Below are 24,210 nucleotides of genomic sequence, written 5' to 3'. Positions count from 1 at the left end.
TCGGAACGGTTAGTTCTTTTTGGGACCCCGTCTTTTTTTGGTTTGGTCTCGTTTGGTTTGGTTTTGATTTTTTTACTAGTTTGAGATGGATCTTTTTGTTTATCTCTAATTGCACCCGCATATTCTCTCAGCCGTGGTTGTTAAAACCTCGATCTTGATCTTAAAATTTTACGATTTTAATATCCTACAAGTGAAAAACGATCCCCATTACACTATGATACCGATCTCACCATTGTAGTTTTATTATCTAGTCGAGTATGAAAAGTTCGTCTAGCAAACTATAATTGAGTATCGCACGTTGCAAGTAGTTTCGTAAAGCATCGTCATTTCATCAAATCATTCTGAATTAGACAGAAAACACTCATAATAATCCCTTTGATATCTTAAGTCTTTACAATATTTTTTTTAGTAAAATGTTTTCTTCTTAATTTTTACGATTTCTAACAACAAAAAGTATAGTTAACGCTTAAGATGTTACAGCTAATTATACTATCAAAGTCTTAATTAACATTAAGAAATAATAACTTCACACCTAAGACAGGGAGCAAATTTGGAAATGAGTTTATTTTTAATTATAGGATCTTCTATTTTACAAAACATAAATAATTCTTAAGTAAAATCTAAATCTTTGACAACTACTGCTCCCTAGTCGCATCCAACAAATGTCTCGATGGACTCTTACTACGCAAAGAAAGGAGCAATACTTGGGGGGCTAAAGGTCGATGTTTTGAAAGTAGAGGGGTGTTAATGCAATTAACAGATATAATAAATTATCTAAGCACTGTGGCATAACAGTAATTTCCGTCATTCATGTAAACAGTGGACGGTTAACGGGATGAATCGGGCATTTCTATCATTCCATCCATGGCGCCCCTGGTTTTCCCTCCCATCCCACTTTTTCAACTCCATGTTTTGCGCACATGAAATTTCCACGCGATGACTATAGATCAACAGTTGTCTTCCTTACTACTTATAAGCAACCAGTTCTTATTATTATATATGGCATAGGATCGAAGGATCGAAGCCTGTTGATTGATTTTGAGAAGTTTTGAATCGTGTTTTTGATCGAACGATGACGAGTGATAAGGTGAAGCAATCAAATCGAAAGCGAAGAATTACTAAGGCTGATGATACGAGTAAGAGAAGAAGAAGGAAGAGATGCTGCCGCGAAACCAGTATGAAGATGATACGATCGCCGCCGGTAATGTTTCCGTTGCAGAGACTTTACATGTCTTGTTTAGATGTTTTCAAAGGCGTTGGCACCGTTCCCTCGCCTTCCGACGACCAGAAGCTCCGCCGTATTCTCGGTGGGTGATCTCTTCTTATCCTTTAGTTAAGTGTCCCTCATTATTATTATTATATAATTACTTAAGTATGAACAGATTATATAGAATTGGTAAACTGATAATTTATATATCAGTTCATATATGTATCATTCTTTTATAACTAATTAACCTGATAATCTTTCAATACAGCAAACTTATAGTTGTTTACATTTTATGTAACGTTTACATAAAATAGTAAATATATTACAAGTTTAATTTGGAGAACCTATGCAATTAAAGTTTTGAAGAAGATGAAAATCAACTCAATGAGACTTTGAAAGTAAGTTAATATGAACTCTTGAATATCAAAAATTCAAAATTAACTTTAGTTAAATTAGCCAGGTTGAAACATATATATTAATCTTGATAGAGATACACTAAAATTTGCTTATGATCATTTCACATCAAAATATGGTACACTTTTCTTGAGAAAGCTATTAAAACCCTAATTTTGCTGAAAGATGCATTGGTTACCAGTTATAGAATAAACTAAAATACCAATAGTATGTGCTTACATACATCTATATCCATTCATTTAATTATAGGACAACATTAGTAGACTAATATCATTCTTATAACTTATCACTTATAATATCATCATCAAATGACTTAAAATACTTCAATTCTTTACATACACTTGACTTCAATATTGTGTTATACACACATGTATATACATACATACACACATATGATACTTATCAAAGGTTTTATCATATCATATTGCAGATGGTATGATGCCAGAAGACTTTGGATTACCAAGGAATTTGCAATTTTTTGATCCCGAAAACAGCGTAGTAGTATACACCTCCATTTACCAGTGCCATAACTTCTCGGTAATTATCACAAGAAATTAACTAGTTATATAATCTTCTTATATTTGTATATAATTATAAACCTACTAATAATTTCCATAACTGCTTTGGTTTATTTCATTATTGAATTAGCCCGATGTTAATTTTGGCCTTTTGGGCTTACAGTATCAAAACACCCACTGAATTTCAATTCTATTTTTAATCGAGATCTCATGCATTTTTGCAGTTATATATTTTATTTTTACCGGAAAATGCAGTCATACCTCTCCATAATCATCCAGGAATGACGGTTTTTAGCAAGCTTTTGGTTGGCAAAGTGCACATTAAAGCATACGATTTAATTAATCCTCCATCTTTATCTCAACGTAATTTGTCCTCGATCTTTAAACAAACACACATATACATCGTATACAATGCAGAAAGTTGTTTGTTCATTATAATTATGTGTCTTTAATTTGTGGGTGTATTATGTAGAAAAATTAGCATGCTTGAAAGTAGATAACGTGTTTACAGCTCCATGCAACACGTGTGTATTGTACCCAACATCAGGAGGCAACATACATGCCTTCACAGCTGTTACGCCATGCATGATTCTGGATGTGGTCGGACCTTCGTACTCAAAAAAAGATGGTCGAGACTGCTCTTACTATAAAGAAATCCCGTACATTGTATCATCTTCATGTAAGTAATCAATTACTCCAAAATGTAACTGCATTTTAATTCCAATGTTATTCAAAAAAAAAAAATCTTGATATAGTTAATTTATTAATTGGGTGATTTTTTAGGTGAAGAAACGACGATTCCAGAAGAAGAAGGAAAGTGCTACCAATGGTTAGAGGAGATCGAGAAGCCTAAAGAGTCGGAAATGGATAGAATCGAGTATCTTGGTCCTCAGATCATTGAGGTTGAAGCATAGATTGTGTGTGTTCATCAAGCGTTTTCTTTTTCCCTTGTTTCTTTAGCATTTTGTGTGTTTGGAAGATCAATCGTATAGTTATAGAAAATATCTTGTGACATTTATTTGGAGTTTTGTTGTTGGTTTGTGTTATGTATATTGTATCTTTTCGTATAAAGGAGATGATTTTTAGACAACAAAATTATGGTGATCACATATATAGTATAAGACACTCCAAAATAAAGTTTACTCATGTTGGAATGTTACATCTTGTGGTTCAAAACAAAACCAACATCAAAACATTATGTTAATTAAAGTCATATCATATTTGAATATCGAGTATTCATGATGTGGGACCTCTGAAGGATTACTTCAGGTTAACATTATATAAATTAATTCTTACATATTTGTCACTATACATACATAGGTCCACTATTTTAACGGTAGAATACATTATATTAAAAAACTAGTTAGATTAAAAAATTAGGTGTAAGACCTATGTATTACATGGGTTTATTTAAAAAAAATTAAATATAAAATTTTAATAATTTGAAAAGTTTGAATTTATAAGAAAAATAAGAAATTTTTTGAATTATTAAAATTAATGAGATTTTAATGTATTGGATACATTACATATATAAACCATTTTCTAATAAATACCTTACATATATATTACCTTATATATTAAATGTGGAATTTTAATTTAATAAAATGAAAAATACAATAAAATGACAAGTGGAAAATAGAAAATTTAAAATTTTTAGAAAATGTCATGTGTCCAAATGAAGGAGAATAGGACATGTGGCAAAAAAACCTTCATTTATTAGAGTAGACTAATTAGATCAAAAGACATTAAAAAAAGACCGCTGAATTGGTTTTGAAATCACCCAACCTAATTAAATTTAAGTTTTTTTTTTCCTATTATAACCAAAAATTCGATTGTTTTACATTTCTTTCTATATTAATAAAAGAATAATTGTTTTGTCATGTATCATTCTATTAAACATTCTAATTAATATTTAATTAATATTTGTCAAGTATCAATCTATTGATTTTTTACTTTAAACTTAAATTTTCCATATCTATAACATAGCTAATTACATTAAGATATAATATTAAAATACAATTAAAACAAATTATAAAATGATATAATTACATATAGGAATAACATAAAAGAAAATGTCTTTTGCCTTTCATTTATGAAACCCTACAAATTAGGCATTAATTTTGTTAACATATAAACAATATCTAGTCTTTACATACTTGAATTTCAAAAAATTGAAAGATATACCTCATCTTTCTAAATAACTAAACAATATTAACTAATTCAAAAAGATGTAAAGATAATAAATTCAAAAGCTTTTGACGAAGTTAAATATAATATATTATTTAGTTCTAAATTTTTTAAATTTCTAAATACTGTAATATTATCCTTTAATAATTAATTATTAATGACGTTATATTAAGAAATATTAATTGGATTCCATTTTAACATCACCTTACATTAGGAATTATTAATTAGAATTATATTTTTAAAATTATATATTGAAATTTTTTCCATTATTCACCTTAATTCCTTTTAGTAACTAGTGTTATATAAATAATGAGAACCGGAACCATTCTAATACCTTTGATATTCTTCCTCTAAATTTGTTTTCTCCTACAACAATTAATAATATAAAGGTATAACTTTGTATTATGAATTGAAACATCTTCTATCCAAAATTCATTGTTTTTTCAGTTTCATAAGAGTTCAAAGTTAACAAAAAAAAAACTATACATTTTTATGAATGAGAAGAGTTATAATACAACTTGTGTTTATAAGTTAACCAAAATTATCAACAAAAACTGTTTTTGTTTTCTATATATAAAAAATTGTTTTCCTTTTTTGTTTTCGTTTTCTAGTATACAAAAATAGTTTTCGTTTTCTATAGTACGACATGTATTTACGTTTATATATAGATATCAGTTTATGTATGCCTCCAAAATGTATTGTGTCATTAAGGATGTTATTATCTGGATGCATGTTATGCTTTAGGTCTTTTAGACGGTGCATGTTATGCTCTAGGCATCTTAGATGATGATAAAGAATACATCGAAGTCATTAAGGAAGTAAGTCAATCTGGATCCGGTTATTATCTAAGGTTCATATTCGCTATGATGTTATTATCTAACAAATTGTCTATATTGGATGTTGTGTGGAAAATACATGGGAGTACTTGTCGGATGGAGTTCTTTACACTCAACAACAAAGATTAAAATCTCCAGGTATTATAATATTGTCTATTTATTTTAAAATACGAATTTTTTCAATATATAATATTATTTTATAATACAAACAACTCTATTTTTAGATTTATTTTAATTATTATACCATTTTTTCGGGTTTATCACTTAATGAATATCAAATTAAGAACCTGGTTTTGTTTGATATTGAACAAATTTTACTTCGTAACAATTCAAGTCTCAAAAAATTTACAAGGATGCCTTACCCTGATGTTGATTCTGTATCTTCTTCAAACAATCGTCTTATCACTGAAAAGCTAGATTATGACATACCAAATTTAAAGAATGGGTTCGATCAACTTTCTATTGCATTAATATCTGAGCAACGAAGTACTTTTGATGATATCATGATTGCAATTAAGAATAATGAAGGAAGTGTTTTCTTTGCCTACAACTATGGCGGAACAAGTAAAACCTATATTTGGAAAACATTTTATGTTGCAGTTAGATGTAATCCTCAAATTGTTTTAAAAGTTGCTTCAAATGAGATTGTTTCTTTATTATTAACCAGTGGCAAGATAGCACATTCACAGTTTATAATTCCTTTGGCTCTTACTGACGATTTTGTTTGTTCCATAACACCAGATAGTGAACTCGTCAATTTATTAAAAAAAAATACTTCATTGATCATTTGGGATTAAGCACCCATGATTCATAAGCATGTGTTTGAAGCTTTAGATCGAACTTTGAAAGATATATTCAAGTGTCATAATCCTAGAAACTCAAATTTCAATTTGGAGGGAAAGTGATTGTTTTTGGAGGAGATTTTAAACAAATTCCTCCTGTTATCCCAAGTGGCAGTAGACAAGACATTGAAAATGCTTCTTTAAGTTCATCATATTTATAGCAACAATGCAAAGTGCATCAATTATATAACACCCCATTTGATAGAAGACTATTTAGGATAAATAGTCTTGATGAAAGTCGTAGTAATCACAAAACCGAAAAGCATGCATATAAGATGACGTCTAAATCTAACTTCATATGAGGAAGTTATAACTTTTAGAAGTTTTAGTGTAGCAGTTTACAACAGAGAAACTGAAATAGAGATCTATCCATTGTTAGGAAAAACAATCTAAACAAGAGTCAAAGATCTCGTCCATACGATTCCATCGATATAAAGAGAGTTGAGAATGAAATTCATATGAGAGAGTTATGATTTTTATATGGAATTTAACAGTATTAACCTATTAAAAATATAACTTTAAAAATAAATTGAGAATTAGCCAATGGTGTCTAGATGAAAGTTATAGATCTCGTTGATAGTTACGTGTGGATATAAAGAACGTCGAAAATGGAGCTCATATGAAGAAGATATAGACTTTACAAAATCCACGCTTTGCATGACGCGTACCTTTTAGAAGGTGCAACGTGGACCACAGGTGTTTTGACAGATGGCAGGCAGCGGATGGATCGACGTTACCCTAGTGTGTGGCGCGCATCCTTACTATAAATAGAGTGCTCCATATTCATTTGTTTCTCACTCCTTTTTTCACTCCAACTCTCTCTAGAAACCCTCACACCTCGAGTCCGACCTTTCTGGGTTTTTGGAGTACTTTAGATAAGATATGAGGCATTAGGGCAGAGCAAATAGAAGTGCTCGGTATCGAAGCCCCTAGGATCCCTACAAGTTAAGTTACGCTTTAAGTGTAACTTATATTTATATTCATATTCGTTGTTATGGATATATAAATAAGATTTATCAGTAACTCCAACTATAATGCTGATTGATCTACTTACGGGAGAGGTATCTAGAATGGTCGCGTTGGCTTGGTTGTTGGATTTCAGAAAGGCTATACGCTGAAATGGTCCTGCCTCCCAGCTATCCGACCTGACTGATCCTTATTTCATGGAACTCTCGGTATTCATTGGGATTAGTGATGGATATAACTTTCACTATCAGGTTGTTGTAGGAATTGATAATCTATAGTATTCTAGGTTAATATATGTTACATGCATTACACGTTACACCGGAGGGATATCTATCAATCGTTTAAAAAGTTGTCCATGTGAGTTACCTCACTATACTGTGTACGAATATATATATATATATATATATATATATATATATATATATATATATATATATATATATATATATACACACACACACATATTACCTCATAATAATACCAATCGTCTAAGAAATTGCCTAGGTGAGTTACCTCACAAACATATCCTACTGGTTCTTATATCCTAACATATATATATATATATATATATATATATATATATATATATATATATATATATATATATATATATATATCCATGTATGTTAGGATATAAGAACCAGTAGGATATGTTGGTAGTATGCTATTATGCTTAAGTTAGTTGGAGGTGGTTTCAGTATGCTATTAAGCAATCGGATTAGTTTAGTTAGTTGTCTGTTTGTGGATTGTTTATTTGTTTGCTATATATATGTTGAAATGTTATTTGGAGAGTTGAGGTAGCGCGCCAGCTTTATGTTGAAGGCAAAAGGGTGAGTTGATGGCAATATTGACTTAAGCGATTGTGAGCCTAGATACTCAAAAGACAAGGTAATGGTAGTAACAACTTAAGCGATTGTCAACCTAGAAAATGGAAATAGCAACTTAAGCGATTGTGAGCCTAGATACTTGATATATGCATGTATATTATTGTGATATATGGTATTTTGGGGAACTCACTAAGCGTAGCTACTACCCAGTTGTTATAAATGTTTTTCAGGCACTTCATTGGTTCGTGAGAAAGGCAATGTTCGACTGTACACACACGCGTTCACAACATGTTTCCGCTAAATGTAATTATACTCTGATATATTAATAAATAAAAAAATAAAACAATTTTGGGTAGAAAATCGGGACGTAACAAGTTAACCAAAAACATGAGGATAATTGTTAGAAGTGATACATATGTTATCCAACAAACAATGGATTTTGCAAAATGGCTTTTGGATATAGTAGATGGGAAACTTGGTGGTTCCAATGATGGTGAAGCAATTATTGATATGCCAAAATATATTCTAATTTATGATACGTGTGATCCTATAGGTTCATTAATCGAGTTTGTATATCTTTCTATTCTTGAAGATTCTAACATTCCAAAATATTTTCAAGAAAGAGCAATACTTACTCTAAAAAAATAAAGTTGTCAGAAAAATAAATGATTGTTTTCTATCATTATTTCCATGAGATGAAGTCGAATATCGAAGTTCAGATAAACTATGCCTATTTGAATTTATCCATGATCAATTTGATGTCAATTTATACTACCCTGATGTTTTAAATGATAAAGTCTGAGGTTTGCCTAATCATAAGTTAGTTTTGAAAGTCGGGGTTCGAGTTATGTTATTGAGAAATATTGATCAAAAAATGGTTTATGTAATGACACTAGACTACATGTGGTATCTTTGATCAAACGTGTTATTGAGGTTGTTATCATATCATGAAGTAATATTGGAAATCGTACATTTATTCCAAGAATGACCTTCACACCATCTGAAAAAAAAATCTCATTCAAATTCCAAATAAGACAACTTCCATTAGCTGTTTGTTTTGCAATGACAATTAACAAGAGTCAATGACAGTCTTTATCTAAGGTTGGTGTTTCTGAAAGATCTTATTTTTACATATGACCAATTGTATGTTGTTTTATCTAAAGTTCAAAGTTAAAAATGATTAAAATTATTAATTTTATATAAGGATGATAGACTTACAAATAAATGGAAGGGCTTCGTATATAACATTTTTTTTCATATACAACAGTTTATGTTTTACAGAGCTGTATAATACAATATTTTTTAATACAAATTGTTGTGAATGGAGAAAAACTGTTGTTTACGAATAAACTTTCCAAATAAAACTTCTAATATTGTTTATAAAGAAGTTTTTAGAAATTTGTAAATAGTTTGTAGAATATTATTTCTTATCATCTTTTATTATTAGTGTTAATTTTTATTGTAATTTGTTATTTTTCATATATGTTTATTTGAACAACTTAATTATCTGATTTATATACAAATTTTAATTTACTTTACTTATTGTGGTTGTTTTATTTTTATAATAAATTTAATATTTCATTATATATTATTATTATTTCTTTCATTACTTCATAAATAAAAACTATCTAATATATCTTCAAAATTAATTTCACGTATTTATTTGAATCAATTATTATAATTTTACATAACTAAAAAAATATATCTCTTAATTAATAATTTATTTAAAATAATTAATTAATAATTATGAATTTTATTATGAAAGTTTAATTAATTTTTAACTTTGATTCCCAGATATATAAACTAGATTCTCCAATAAAAAAGTTCTTCTTTGATGTATAAGACTGTAACAATTTAGCATTACAAAATATCCAAGGAAACTAGATAGTCGTTAGAATTGTTAACTCCAAATTAACCTTTTCTAGCATCATTACGGACATTATCAGTGTGGGAATTTTTGACCACAACAAAATATCGGACATAACAATAGATGTAAATGCTTTGTGTTTTCCATATCCAATTCACAGAAAGGTCATATGAGAGAATCAATATCTCGCTTCTTCTTTGTATATTATCTATGGTAAGCAATTATTTCAAGAGACCCAACCAAATTAAAATGTTAACCTCAAAAAGAAGAAGAGTGTTCCACTTAGTGACAACATTAGTAACCTCTAAAGAACCATTATAACTAAATCCTCGTGGAAGAAACTGAATAATCCAGTGAGGGTCAGAACACAAGTACTAAAACTCAAGTGCAAAATCAAAATCTCAAAACAAAACCATATAAACTCGATCTACACCATAACAAATTTCCTACTACATACTTAGTTTAGTCCTCAATTGATACTTTAGTTGAATCTCTCGTCCCAACAATTTCTTATTCTAATTACAATGGTAACTACGTATTGAATATCTCCGTTATTATCGATAATAACTCTAGACAAACAATTTGTATAAAATCAAGGCTATATGATTGATCAAATCATCACATACAGATCCAAATCCAGTATTTCTATGTCCGCTATTGGTCTTGAAATGACGGTGAAAAATGAAATGACTTATTTATAAATAGGATCGAAATAATGAGACTTTTTTTTTTCAATAACACATGTTTTGTTTTATATTGCTAAATTGTTTATTATTTAGAATGCTAATATTTTTTTATAGAATTATGTACATGTAAGCGTATGGGCTGTTAAGATGATGGGCCTTAAGCGAGTTATTAAAATATGGCCCAACTTCTCCAGGTGTATACAATATAACTATACATAATCATACTGTCGGTTTAGGATTAAAACAAAGATGCCAAATTCCCAAATTGCAACGATCTTTAACCAATACCATTTTATTAGTTTCTAAAACATACAGTCGGGGAAAACAATTTTTTAAAACCCAAACATGTTCAAAAAAACGTGTTAAGCCTCCCATACCCACCTTCTCTTTACAAAGAAACTACCAAGATTAAAACCCATATCACATAAATAATCAATCTACTAGGATAAATAAATATAAATATCCTCTCTAACAAATAAGAATCTTATTGACACATGAGATTCTCTCATTTAATTTGTCAAATGAGAGATATTTGTTTTCCACTTATCATTACTTTCATTTTTTATTTTCCTTTACATTATTAATTTAGTTTCTATAAATTAAATATACCATAATAACTATATTAATTACAAATTTTAAATTTGAATTTCAAATTCTAATAAATACAATTTAAATCTTTGTATTTAACATTTTGTTATAATTAACCCGTTTATTACACGGTCAGAAAACTAAACATGTAATTTAATTTATTTACTTTTTGCATTTTTTTTAAAAAAAATTTCTCATACTTTTCACTTATTTCAAATTTCAAATACAAAATAAGCTTCCTGTTTACTCCTTCGTGTTTAACATTTTGTTTTAATCAATCCGTATAATATACAAGTTTTCACACTAGTATTATAATAAATGAAGATAATTCTAACACATGTCAATCTCTAATAAATTTTAACACTTATCATTTTGTAATATTTTTTAAATAAATAATATACATATGTTTTACACGTAGTCAATCTAATAATATTTGACTAAGAGCCGCAACCTCCAACTCCCAAATCGTGACCCATAAAACCTCATCTAAACCATAAAATAATGTAATACCAAGATCCCACACAACATTTAGTTGTGTTAGAAAACTCAATTTCCATTGAAAAAGTTCCCAATAGAAACAATAAAGACTATCAATCCCTAGCCATTAACTTTTTCTACTTCACCCACACAATCTTTGGCACGCCCAAGTATCAACCCCAAAAGAATTTGCTACAAAGAGACTCAAGGCAAGTAGTGACATAATTTGGGGCTATGAAAGGCGACATAAAGAAGATATGAAGGCTACTTAAAGTTGACTTAAGTAAATTCACACAAGCTCCCAAAAAAATAGTACTAGTATTAACTTTCCGCCTTGAAAAGTTTTTATGAACTTATCAAATACAGTTTTCTAATTGTTCACTTTAGACATATTGAAACTAATCGTCAAACAAAATCCTTGAACATAATATTTCTAGACACACACCAAATCAAATTGGTCACAATAGCACTCTCGTCAGATTCAAAATGCTTGTAAGTTTGTTTGTGAAACTGGAGGTAAATAAAGATAAAGTATATTATGTACCAAATTCCTTGCGTACTCTTGAGACCATTCACCCAATAAAATAGTGTCAATGTGTCATTTGCACAAAAAAAAATAGCGAAATCATCATATCAAATTCTCGCCCTACTAAAAGAATAATGGTCAATTACATCTGTCATGGCAATATGAAACCCTTCGATTAAAAAAGAAAGACAACAAAAGATCTCCCTAACAAATCCCATTTTGGATTAGGAATTCAAAAGTCGGGAACCAATTAATGATATAGGAGTAGTCGCTAAATCCAAACAAGCCTGAATCCATTTTCTCTGCTCATCATTAAACTCATTTGTTATAGCATGTAATCTAAATATCCATGATTCCAAAAGTAGTAAACTTTTTCAAAATCTACTTTGAACAACATTAACTTTTATTTCTTGGATTTGTACCCGTTTATAATTTCATTCATTAAAGTTATGTCGAGAATTCGACGATCTTTAATAAACGTTGTTTGCTTCCCAATCATAAAATCATTAATCACATTAGAAAGTCTGTTAGCCAAAAGTTTATAAATAATGTAATATTGACACCCATTTAGGCTTATAGGTAGTGGCGGCCCTGGGGTGGTGGCAGCGGTGCAGTCGCACTGGGCCTCCGATCTTAAGGGTCTACGATTTTTGGGATAGTTTATAGTTATAGAATTAATATTTTTGTAAAATATATTTTTATGTTTTATCAATAAATAAAATTAGCCTAGTAACATTTGGTTCCAATTTTAGATGCAACAAAAAATCAAAATCTAATCATAAATTTAAAAATTATCAACAATTTACAGAAAATATCTATATCTAAAATAAATGCAAATTTGTTTTCTTTATAAATTTTAGATAACGTTTTTATATTTTAAAAGCTCACCAAAAAGCAAAAATAAAAATCCCATAAATGAAAGTCTCATAGATGAATTTTCTTCTAAAAATGCTAGAAGGTCGACGTTTCGAAAATAGTAATTCGTTGTTTTTTTTTTTTTTTTGAAACGTTGTTTATAGCAGTTTTACAGTTTTATTTGATTACCAATGAGTAAAGATATTATTTTGTGGTAGTGAATTTATGAGATGCTTTTTAGCAACTTTATGTTTTGAATTAGTGGTACAAATGTTGTAAATAATATTGGGTAAATATCACAAAAAACACTTTTTTTACACAGAAATTTGATTTTGACACCGTGTTTTTTTTTGTGTTAATTTTGACATTGTGTTTTTCAATTTCTTACAATTCTGACCACTTGACCGGTTAACCAGGTTACATGCTGACGTGTCAGTTTTGATGACGTGGCATGCTAACATGATATGCTGACGTGTCAAAATTGATTTTTTTTCCATAAAAAACACTAAGTTTTCACTTTTTTTCGATTTTGACACTAAGTTTAACTTTTTATTTCAATTTTGAAACTATGTTTTTTTTTTATTCCAATCGAACATCTTTTATCAAATTTTGTTCAATTTTATCTATTTTCTATTTGAGACCGTATAAATATATTTTTTTTATTACATTTCAAATTGTATAAACATATTTTTTTCGTTTAAAAACCACATTTTTATTTAAATACAATGTGTTTTTTTTCCATACATTCAAAGCATTAGTTATATCATGAGAATCACACTAACCATAAGCTTCTAATAAGATATAAAAATTGATGGGTTGCAAACTTGATATCTGAGTTTTGATCGACTACACGCCTCCAAACCTTAAAATACTATGGTTTTTAAATGAAAAAAACATATTTATACGGTTTTAATGTATTAAAAAAATATTTATACGGTTTCAAATAGAAAATTATCAACATTGAACAAAATTGGAAAAAATGATGTTCGATTTGGAACAATAAAACATAGTGTCAAAGTTGAAAGAAAAAATTAAACTTAGTGTCAAAATCGAAAAAAATTAAAAACTTTAATGTTTTTTGTGAGAAAAAAATTTAATTTTGACACGTCAGCATATAATGTCAGCATGCCACGTCATCATGCCACATCAGCATGTAACCTAATTAACCGGTCAAGTGGTCAGAATTGTAACAAATTGGAAAACATAGTGTCAAAATTGACAAAAAAAAAAAACACACAGTGTCAAAATCGAATTTCTGTGTAAAAAAAGTGTTTTTTGTATCATTTACCCAATAATATTTACAATAATTTTTTTATGGAGCCTCACTTTAGTTTTTGCACAATTTCTCCGAAATATCAGGATCGAACCTACTTATAGCCTAAAATCCTTCACATGCATTAGGTTAACAAGTTTTGGAATCAAAACTATAAAGGATGTATTGCAACCTTCAGAAATAAAACTAGAACTGAAAATTTATGACATGACATTGTCGAACTTTTTTTAGATCCCCAAACTTTTTGATAAAAACCAACATCACAATCTCAAATAGCTTGTCTAATCCCCTCCATCAAAAAAGGCACATCCAAAATGAAAATTAATAGATCAAAATCTTCTTCAACCTAAATGTGTTTTGCAAGGTAATCAACTCTCTAATTTGAAGCTTTATTCAACCTGTTTGTTTTAAGGATTTTGTTCTTGCATTCTTCACCAAATCCTACATCTTTCAAAATTTTCAAAAACTGAAAGTAGTAGGCCGTAATCTTTTACCATTTCTATTAACAAAAGAGGAGACGCCGATCCATCTACTCATTTATTTAACACATATTTTGAAACAATCACAAAATTATATAAATAAAAAATAATAATAATAATAATTAAAAACAAATAAGAGTAAAACCTATATATTCATTTCTTTTACAAAACTTATCATTCAAATGTTTTTATAAAAATGTATAAACGAGATTATTTTAAATAAAAAGTATATTACGACAAGATTTTTTTAGAAAAAAATAAATAAAAACTATAGACTAAATTTATTTAAATAACGAGATCTTTTTTATCTATCATTTTACGGTTTAATTCATTGTAAACCAGACGTTTCTTTAAATTCGTATCTTAAATAAATTAGAGGTCAGAAGGAACGATGTAAATATGTTTCAAGAGATGAGAAAATATATAAATCAAATGACACTACAAATTAAAAAAAAAAAAAAAAAAAAGTTTGTTAAACGCTTTGATTAGGTTCAAATTATTTTTTTTTATCAAAAGTAAACTAAAGTTCAGGGATATTGTTAAAAATTTTAAAACAAATTAAAAGTTATATTTTTTTAGTTAGTGGCTTATTTTCAACGTTTTACAAACTCTTATATTTTTATACAATAAAAGTGTCAATGGGCCAATCTGATCCGTTAGGTCGCCCATTCTAAAAAGACTATTCATGATTCATAGTTCATTTTATAAATTTGTTTTGAATCATTTCTCTTTCAATTTGTCACTTTAGGTTGTAGTCAAATGTTTAAATCATTTTGTCATAAAAATATAAGTACAATGAACACTAATTTAACAATTTATCGGTGTTTATATTAATTCTATATTTAAATAATTATAATAATTGATTTACAAGAAGCCCATAAATATAATGATTAATTGGTGATAAAATCATTTAATGTTTTTAAAAGTCAGACTTGGAAATTTAGGATCGCCATCAAACCTAACTTGTTTTGTGACCATTCTTTTAGGTAATATCTCATTGTAAAGTAGTTGGACAATATATATCATTAAATCAAAAGAAATATAGTAATTAATAGAATGTGTGGATAAAAATAGGATTTTTTTAGAGAATGTGTTGGACAAAAGTGGCCAAAGAAACGAAGAAAATAAGCAATGTTGAACTATGAAAAACAGCAAATATAAATTATAATTCTATATTTTGAAAAATATAAATTTGGAACTGATAGGATTTTTAAAATCTTGGGTATAAGGAAGATTTCTACAATCATTTGAATAACGTATTTGGAAAAACTCATTGAATTGAATTCCTTTTGTACTAAAAAAAGGTTTATATAGAATTTTAATTTCAAATCCATCAAAAACGAAAAGATTATATATCTTAGGTCTGTTTGATACGTTTTTTACTAAGTCTGATAATATGTTGAGTCTGATTCGATTCAGACTATTTTATATTATAATTAAAAATTTCTAATTCGTCTTATAATCTTTGATATGTTTCTACTGGATCTGAAAAAATATCATAATTCAATTAGATTTTTCAATCAACAACTTCTTATTAGAAAAATTGAGGGGTTTGAATAAATATATACATTTTAACATTTGATACGGTTGAATGGCATATCAAAATCCCCGAATCATATTCAAAATATCAAATAAATAGATTAAAAAAAAAAAACTTTATATGTGTATAATGTTGTCCTCATAGCACCACAAAGGCACAAACCCATTGGAATTGTCACGTGGGACCCACTAATCCCACAAAAGCCCATCTAGCGGCCCACCTCCTTTTATTTTGAACCAGTGCCTACTTTTCTTGTACCCCACTACGTGATGCAACGTGATGTTTTCTTTTCAATTTCTATTATTAAACAAAGATTATTAATGTCTTCTTTTCGTGAAACTAGTTATGCATTGAAAATAAAGAATATAATTTACTATTGTCTGGTTAAAATATCGTTAACATCTTATAATGATAAGTGATAAAATCAAATGAAAACAAACCAATAAGATCAGAGCGGTTTACAATAGTTATATAATAGCAAGAAAACGATTATATCCTAAAATTATCGAATAATCGTTTATGCATTATCTACATCTACAAAAAGTAATATATAATTGTTTATGCATTATATAACTGTAACAATTGGAATATGAAATGCGTAATACGCCTTGCTAATTATTTATAGGTTTATTTTCGTAATATATATATATATATCTTCAAATGTTTCTAGCTACTATTGTGTACCTAAATGCACTAATAAAAATTCAAAAAACAATAAATAATTAAATTAATCATTTAAGGGTATTTTGGATCTTTTAGATTTTTAATTAAGGAAATCATTTAATTCAAATCATGCAATTAAGGATATATATATATATATATATATATATATATATATATATATATATATATATATATATATATATATATATATATATATATATATATATATATATATATATATATATATAAAGAGAGAGAGAGTCAAGATCAAATAAAAAGAAATTTTTTTGTAGGAATGTAAGAAGTTTTTTTCTACATATTGTTTTAGCGAACATACAAAATGAATTATTAGATGATTCAAAGGTAAGATGATTCACAAAAAAAAAATCCCAAAAAAACATCTTCATGATTCATTTTTAAGTAAATTAAGAAAAAATTTATTTTTATGATAATTTTAGTGAATAACAACGAAATCATTGTATAAATGAATCATCAGTGTGTTTTTTTGAGATTTTTTTGGTGAATCATATTATTTTTTATTCATTTAGTGATTCATTTCTTTTGTTCGTCAGAAAAGTATGTAGAAAAAAAAACTTTTTACCTTCCTAACAAAAATATTTCTTACCGGATCTATATCCTCTATATATATATATATATATATATATATATATATATATATATATATATATATATATATATATATATATATATATATATATATATATATATATATTTGACCTAGTCATGTGTGTGGTCGAACACGTTCATCATCGGCATCAACACCATCACCAAGTTCAGTTTATCATTGCTCGTCTGATCTTAATTCATCACTTGTGGCGTTCTTCATAGATTCACTGATAATCGATTTTTGAAGCCAAAATCGCTATTTGGGTAATTGATTCAAGCCTCTTATGAGTCGCGATTCTTATGTTGTCGACTGTTGACTAGATTTATTCTTTATTCAATTGACTTTATGTTCTTCAATCGAATCTCGTTTCTTCAAAATTATTTTGTGATTTGTGGATCTGTTCAGGCTTGTCGTTCAATGAGATTGTTGATTTCATCATAAATCATTGATATGAGAAATTGATATTTATCGATTTTCTATTTGAAAGTGAGTTATGTTGTTGAACTTAAATCAATGATTGTTCTCTGATAAATTGATGAAATTGTATGCTGTATTTGACCAAATCAAGATTGATATGTAATTCGATTTGGGAAAAACAATCGTTGTTTGTCAATTGTCCGCAACAATTACTCATTGGAACTGTAATATTTGAAGAACATCTTCTCTTTACCTGAGTAAGTTTTCCTTCTTTCATGTATATTATTCTTAAACATACAATTTAACACTTCTGGTTATTCTTTGTAACCGATAAGTTAAATTTACTCTAGATTGGTGCAATTTTTGTTGTTAAACTTCACACTTCTAGGTAAACTTTTATTAGTAGATTGTATTTTTGCATTCATATGGGTGTCTAATAAGGTGAAACAGAAGTATATGTCTACATTTACTCATTCATGGATTTTCTTGTGAATACATGTGGATAATTTTTCTGTTTCACTCTACAAATCCTTCTTGAGGTGTGAATGAAATTGTGTGTATTCTGTCAGAATTTAGAAGAAAAATAGTTTGTTATGATGTGAAAGTTGAGTATGATGTGTGAATGGAATTGTGTGTATTCTGTCAGAATTTATTTATACAAATCCATTCTTTTATAATGTTTGTATTCTAGCAGAATGTGGTTTATGTATTATGCCAAAATTTATAAATCAAATCTTATCAATAATATTATTTTAGAATAGATTAGTGTTTTTTGTTAGATTTTAATGGTTTTTCAACTCGGTGAGTTGGTAGCTGGGAAGGAAACCCTAATTTGTAGGGTGTTGCACCCTATTTAAAGGCCTTAAGTTCCTTTGGTTGGCCTCCTTATCAGCCTCCATTGTTATCAAAACCCTAAAACGAATTGTAGCCTCCATTGTCAAGAATTCACTACTAAAAAAATAGCCTTTTACGACGCTCATTGCGCGTCGTAAAAGGCTCAGACGACGCGCAAATGCGCGTCAAGGAAGGACTTGTCATAAAGAGAGACGACACGTTTTTGCGCATCGTCTATAGACGACGCGCATTTACGACGTGTGTTTACGACACCCAATGCGTATCAAGGAAGGTCCTATCATAAAGGAAGACGACACGCATTCGTGCGTCGTAACCTTACGACGCGCGTGTCAATGACGCGTAGTGCGTATCAAAAAAGCCCCTATCAAGAAAGGCCATATCATAAATGAAGATGACACATTTTTGCGTATCATAATTTGATATGTTTAACAAAAATATTATTTATAGATTTACTTATTTTCAAATTAAATTTGTATTTAATGTTTCATAATAGAAAATAAATATCATATACAAAAAATAGAATCCATTGCATAAATTTAATATCATACAAATAATCGTTCTATGGAAAGATAAAACAAATCAATAGAAATTGTAACAAAAATTTACAAACGAATTAGATACAAAAAATACAATCCATTGCCCCTTTGCTTATTCAAGATCAACCTGCAAGTAGGTGGGCTGGGCTTAGGCTAAGCAAGGAGATGGGAACGAATTAGGAGGGGATAGGTGACACAACTTCCAGTGCTCCATATCTGCATTGCATTACATAATTACAAACATTATGAATTAATTATTTATGATTTATTTTAATAGCAGGTTGAGTTTGAGTGGCTAAATTCATAAAATGGGTGCTAGAAATACAATACTTACAACCGATAACAGGGCCCTGTTTGTACTTGTCATGGAATGAAAGGCTTCGGGTCCTCTTCAGGGAATCTACTTCTTTCATGAATGGTTATAATTTTATCCTACAAACACAGTACCCTCTTTCCCATGGCATTCAAGGTCACTCCCTGTTGGAGCAACAAGATGTGGACCCTGCAATCTAGAAAAATATAATTCAAACATCAACAAATTGGGGTAGCTCTTGGATTGTTAGATAACATGCCCCGTAAAATCAAACTAGAGTATGATAAGTACGAAACAAAGTTTGGTAAGGATAAGTGAAAATTAACGAATATTACTTTTCTATGACCTTAACCATTTACTTATGTGTCACATGTCCAAGATAAAAAGTGACCTCAGTGGAACCAATTGCTGCCATTTCAGCAACAGCTTGAGGAAATTGAATTTTGAATTATATCCTGTAATATTAGAAATTATGATGCAAAATCACTTCACCTCTATAGCAGATATCATTTTGGAACCACAAGAATCCATGGTCTCTTTCCATTCGAGGAAACCTCCAGGTATAACCAACTCCGAGTTCAGTTCCTACATCAACAAAAGTCAAATCCATGCAAAGTTTGATGATTATTCTGTAGTATACAATACAATCCCTTTTTTGCCTAAAGTTATTTGGACACATCCATCTCATCTTGCAAAAGGATTTCATATACATCAGTCCTCACATTCATCTCTTTCTCACGCATAACTTCCAACAAATCCGATAACCAAATATTTTGAATTTTGAATTTTGAAATTTGAAATTGTAAAAGATGAAGATGTTATATTACCATGAACATGAGTGAATGGCATGAAAGTAAATTCTTCTAGCTGCTGACATGTCATGTGTGACATGGATTTCATACAACAAATATAATCGCCATAAAAGTACACAGCTTTTCAACATGTTGTCACCCGATTCCCTTTCAAATATTCTATGTACTCTATGATGAGAGCTTCCTTTTCTAATCTCATATGATATTGCAAATAGACAAACACTCACTGATTGTTTCCTGTAAACACCACAACATGATTCAGTTTCAAAGATTCATACTAATGACACAATCACCCCTATGAGGACAGATTAAAATTTTGATCTTACTTGTGTAAGTAATCATCAATGATCCATCGAAGCTTACTAGGGGAAGTATGAAGATGTCCAATTTGAATAATTGTATTATAGAGTTTGGGACTGAAGGGGTATATCTGTAATTCTTGCACCAAAATTTTCCAAATATTTGCAAGCTCTATTTCTGAATGATGCTTCCATAGCATTTGTATATAATAGTTGAATAGTAATTCAAGTTGATGGATTTGTCTTCTCCTTTCTGTATTTATAAAGATTATGTTATCCATAATAACTAAACATATTCTACAATCTAACAAAATTAAATATGATAAAAAATGACTGGTTTAAAATGATCATGAAATCACCTGGAAGCACCATGGAAAGAGATTGATTTAAAATTTCTATTCCAGATTCCAATCCAGAAGTTAACTCTTCAAATAATGAAGCACAACAAATAGAAGCAACAGAATTTTCATTAATACTCCCATGTATCCATGTTTCCTGAATTACCCTTATTTGTTCTTTAAATCCCTGACGTGCCCTTAACAGTTGTAAACTTGATGGTTGACTTTTGAATTGACTAAATTTTACCCGACATCCCAAGCAACAATGTGTAATGTTCGTGATAATGATGATTCTGAGCTTCTAGAAGAATTGTTGTTTGAAAGTTCAAGTTCAAGTTCAGCATACCAAAAGAATAAAAGTGAGGCGTTTGATTTGGGATCCTATGAGTCGTATAAAATAAAATTAAATGATAATATATATATATATATATATATATATATATATATATCAAGTTTTTGTAATTTGTAAAGTAAAGATAATCTTGATTTTTATTTCTTACCCATGGAAGCCCTTCAATGGATAATAATGCCATGTCAAATACTTTTCTTGCATATTCTATATTCCTAAATGCAACTTCTCTTCTTGCATAAACACCACATAAATGTACATCCTGTATGTATTTAGTTATTTACTATTCAGTTATATAAAACATATTTTTATATCGAATAAATAATTAAATATAAACAAAATAAACATACCTGATGATTGCTTTTCAAGAGGCTTTTTGCCAATGTCCTACATGGAGTAATAGCAACACTAGAGGAGTTCATTTTTGTGTTTGAAATCTCTTCATCAACAAGTGTAGCCTCTTTTAAAATATGGTCATGTGGAAATACATTTAAACATTGTAAACTAATATTTCTAACAAATTTCATCATTTCACTTCTCATGTTTATGTTATCAGAGCTGTTTAAAACATGTTCTAAACTGTAACCACTTTGAGTTTGATTCTCATCTATTTTTCTTAATATCTCCTCAACTTTTCTCAAGTCATTTAATATAGAATCTGGTAATGAGTCCATAACTAGGGTTTTTTCAGCCGAACTTGAACTATTAGTTGAACACCTACAGAAAAATGAAAAAAAGAGAACTTTTTTAGAATATATTGTGATCAGATTATATTAGTTGAACTCCTACAGATTATATATTAATGAATATGAGAGAAAACATGATGACTGATGAATATGAGTTCAGTTCCTACATCTTCCTCTATCTATTTTTTTTTCTGGGATTGTGATAGCTTTCTTCTATCTATGCCTTTTCAAGAAAACATGATGACTGATGAATATAAGAGAATGCATGATAGCTTAGGTAATTATCCTTTGTTCAACATCTGATTGAAGACGAAGGAAGTCCTTTAATGTCTAATATTTGGAGAATGGAGGAAGATGAAAATATACAACAGGAGACGGATGATTGAGAAATTCGAATGGATGTTACTGATTACCTGCTACATATGGTATTTATTCTTCTTTCTTCACCTCTACATTTTTGTTTTGTTTTTCTTTCTACTATTTGTGGATGGCTGGTTTTATACAACTTTTGGTCCCAAAAAGTTTTTTCTAACAACTTTGGTCCTTATTTCAAAATCTTATAACATTTTTGGTCCCGTGTTCCAAATAAAATGAATATTTTTTGGTCCCTGGATATAGCTGTTAGAAAAAAAAATTGGACAGAGAGAGAGAGAGAGAGATAGAGAGAGAGAGAGAGAGAGAGAGACAGAGAGAGAGAGAGAGAGAGAGAGAGAGAGGAATACGAGTCTCTCCAACAGCTCTGTTAGCTATCCCACTCTGCATTACCAAGGTTAAGAAGTAAAAGATAATTGAATATTTAGTTTTCTTAAATAGAATTTTTGAATTAGGAAAACTTAAGGTAAAATTCTGATCTTACACATAGGACTTTTAATGCTTCTTCACCATCTAGTATTGGGATCTGTACAAGCTTAATTATCTTTCAAGCTGATAGGGAAATGAAACAAATTAGAAGATTCCATATGAAAGATATTGAAACTTACTTCTGTTACTCCAGATAACAATATCCCATGTGATTTATGCTCCTTATTCTTTATGTTGTCCTTGGATAAATCAAAAGGTCCCACAAGAAACACTCCCAGTTGCAATTATAAAACAGAGTTGAGGGATCTCTTTAAAAGCTATTTGAACAATAGAGATAGCTAATGGAAAAGCATATAACTAGCAAAGAGGCTTCAATGTAGTTCTTATTTAGCTTCTTTAACAGTGATACAATCACATAACAGATTACGGGAGCTGATTGAATCGGTAATAGCAATAACCAGATAACACATTAACACTCACTACACAGTTATCACAAAGTTCAACTTCAAACTATTGATAAAAATAAGATTTAAGATTTAAGTTAAAATAATATATATATATATATATATATATTATAATAAAATATATGTTGCAAAATAGAAATACAGAATACCTTCAATAATGCTTGTCTGGCTGCTAACCTTTCCAGGTCTCTTTTCCGTTTTGCTTCTGCAGCAACTTCCGCCTCCACTCGCCTCCGAGCATCTTCAACTGCCTTGGCTTCTCCAGGTCTCTTTTTCTAAGATTATATATATATATATATATATATATATATATATATATATATATATATATATATATATATATATATATATATAAAACCAGCCATAAAGATTCCACCCAAGACAAAAAAAAAACATATCTTGCAATTTCCAGATAATTCATATAATATACTACAAAGGATAACTTTAGATATACCTTTGCCCTAGTAAACTAAGTAGAAGCTTTAACATCTTTTACCTCCTTTTCAGAAGCACTGCTAGAATCAGAATCTGCAGTCAACAAACACTCAAGTCTCATCAAACAACCCAAACTACAATTTACATCCAAACAGTACTTTGATAAAAGGGTTTAAGTTTAACATAACAAAAAATACCCTTAGATTTGTGCTCAAAGAAGCATAGGTGCTCAAGAACCCAATATTTAACTGAAAAATGAAAATAAGTCTGCTTTAATATCAATGTCCATTAAACAATGTCCACAATAAATCACCATTAAACAGGAGAGCAAGAAAAATTCCAAAAAATCCATAAGTATAAATTATTATCTAATAAGTTGCAATCTTTAGAATTTAGGTGATATATCTAATCTAACACATGGAAATGGAATTTGTTGCAGTTTTGACGATACCAGACAGAAAGTGTAGTTATTCAGCAAAAGGACTCTCCCTTTCAAACCAAGACCATTGACCATTGACCATTGCAT

At 29.1% G+C, this 24,210-nt stretch overlaps 1 protein-coding gene and 1 pseudogene across 1 annotated transcript; one reads left to right on the top strand and one right to left on the bottom strand.

Annotated features, from left to right (window-relative positions):
* Positions 1-843: 843 nt before the first annotated feature.
* On the top strand, positions 844-3,208 carry LOC145001690 (plant cysteine oxidase 2-like). The gene is made up of 5 exons (XM_078961036.1): positions 844-1,307; positions 2,052-2,158; positions 2,364-2,502; positions 2,612-2,818; positions 2,923-3,208. Exons 1-5 carry the CDS (start codon positions 1,073-1,075, stop codon positions 3,051-3,053), a joined length of 819 nt encoding a protein of 272 aa, XP_078817162.1. The 5' UTR covers positions 844-1,072; the 3' UTR covers positions 3,054-3,208.
* Positions 3,209-19,363: 16,155 nt separating this feature from the next.
* On the bottom strand, positions 19,364-24,205 carry LOC145002440 (uncharacterized; annotated as a pseudogene).
* Between the last annotated feature and the right edge of the window lie 5 nt (positions 24,206-24,210).

This window comes from Lactuca saligna, chromosome 6, assembly GCF_052625555.1.
Source record: "Lactuca saligna cultivar CGN05327 chromosome 6, ASM5262555v1, whole genome shotgun sequence".
Lineage (NCBI taxonomy): Eukaryota > Viridiplantae > Streptophyta > Magnoliopsida > Asterales > Asteraceae > Lactuca > Lactuca saligna.
Note: the sequence above shows the minus strand (reverse complement) of the source record. Positions and strands in the feature narration are given on the sequence as shown.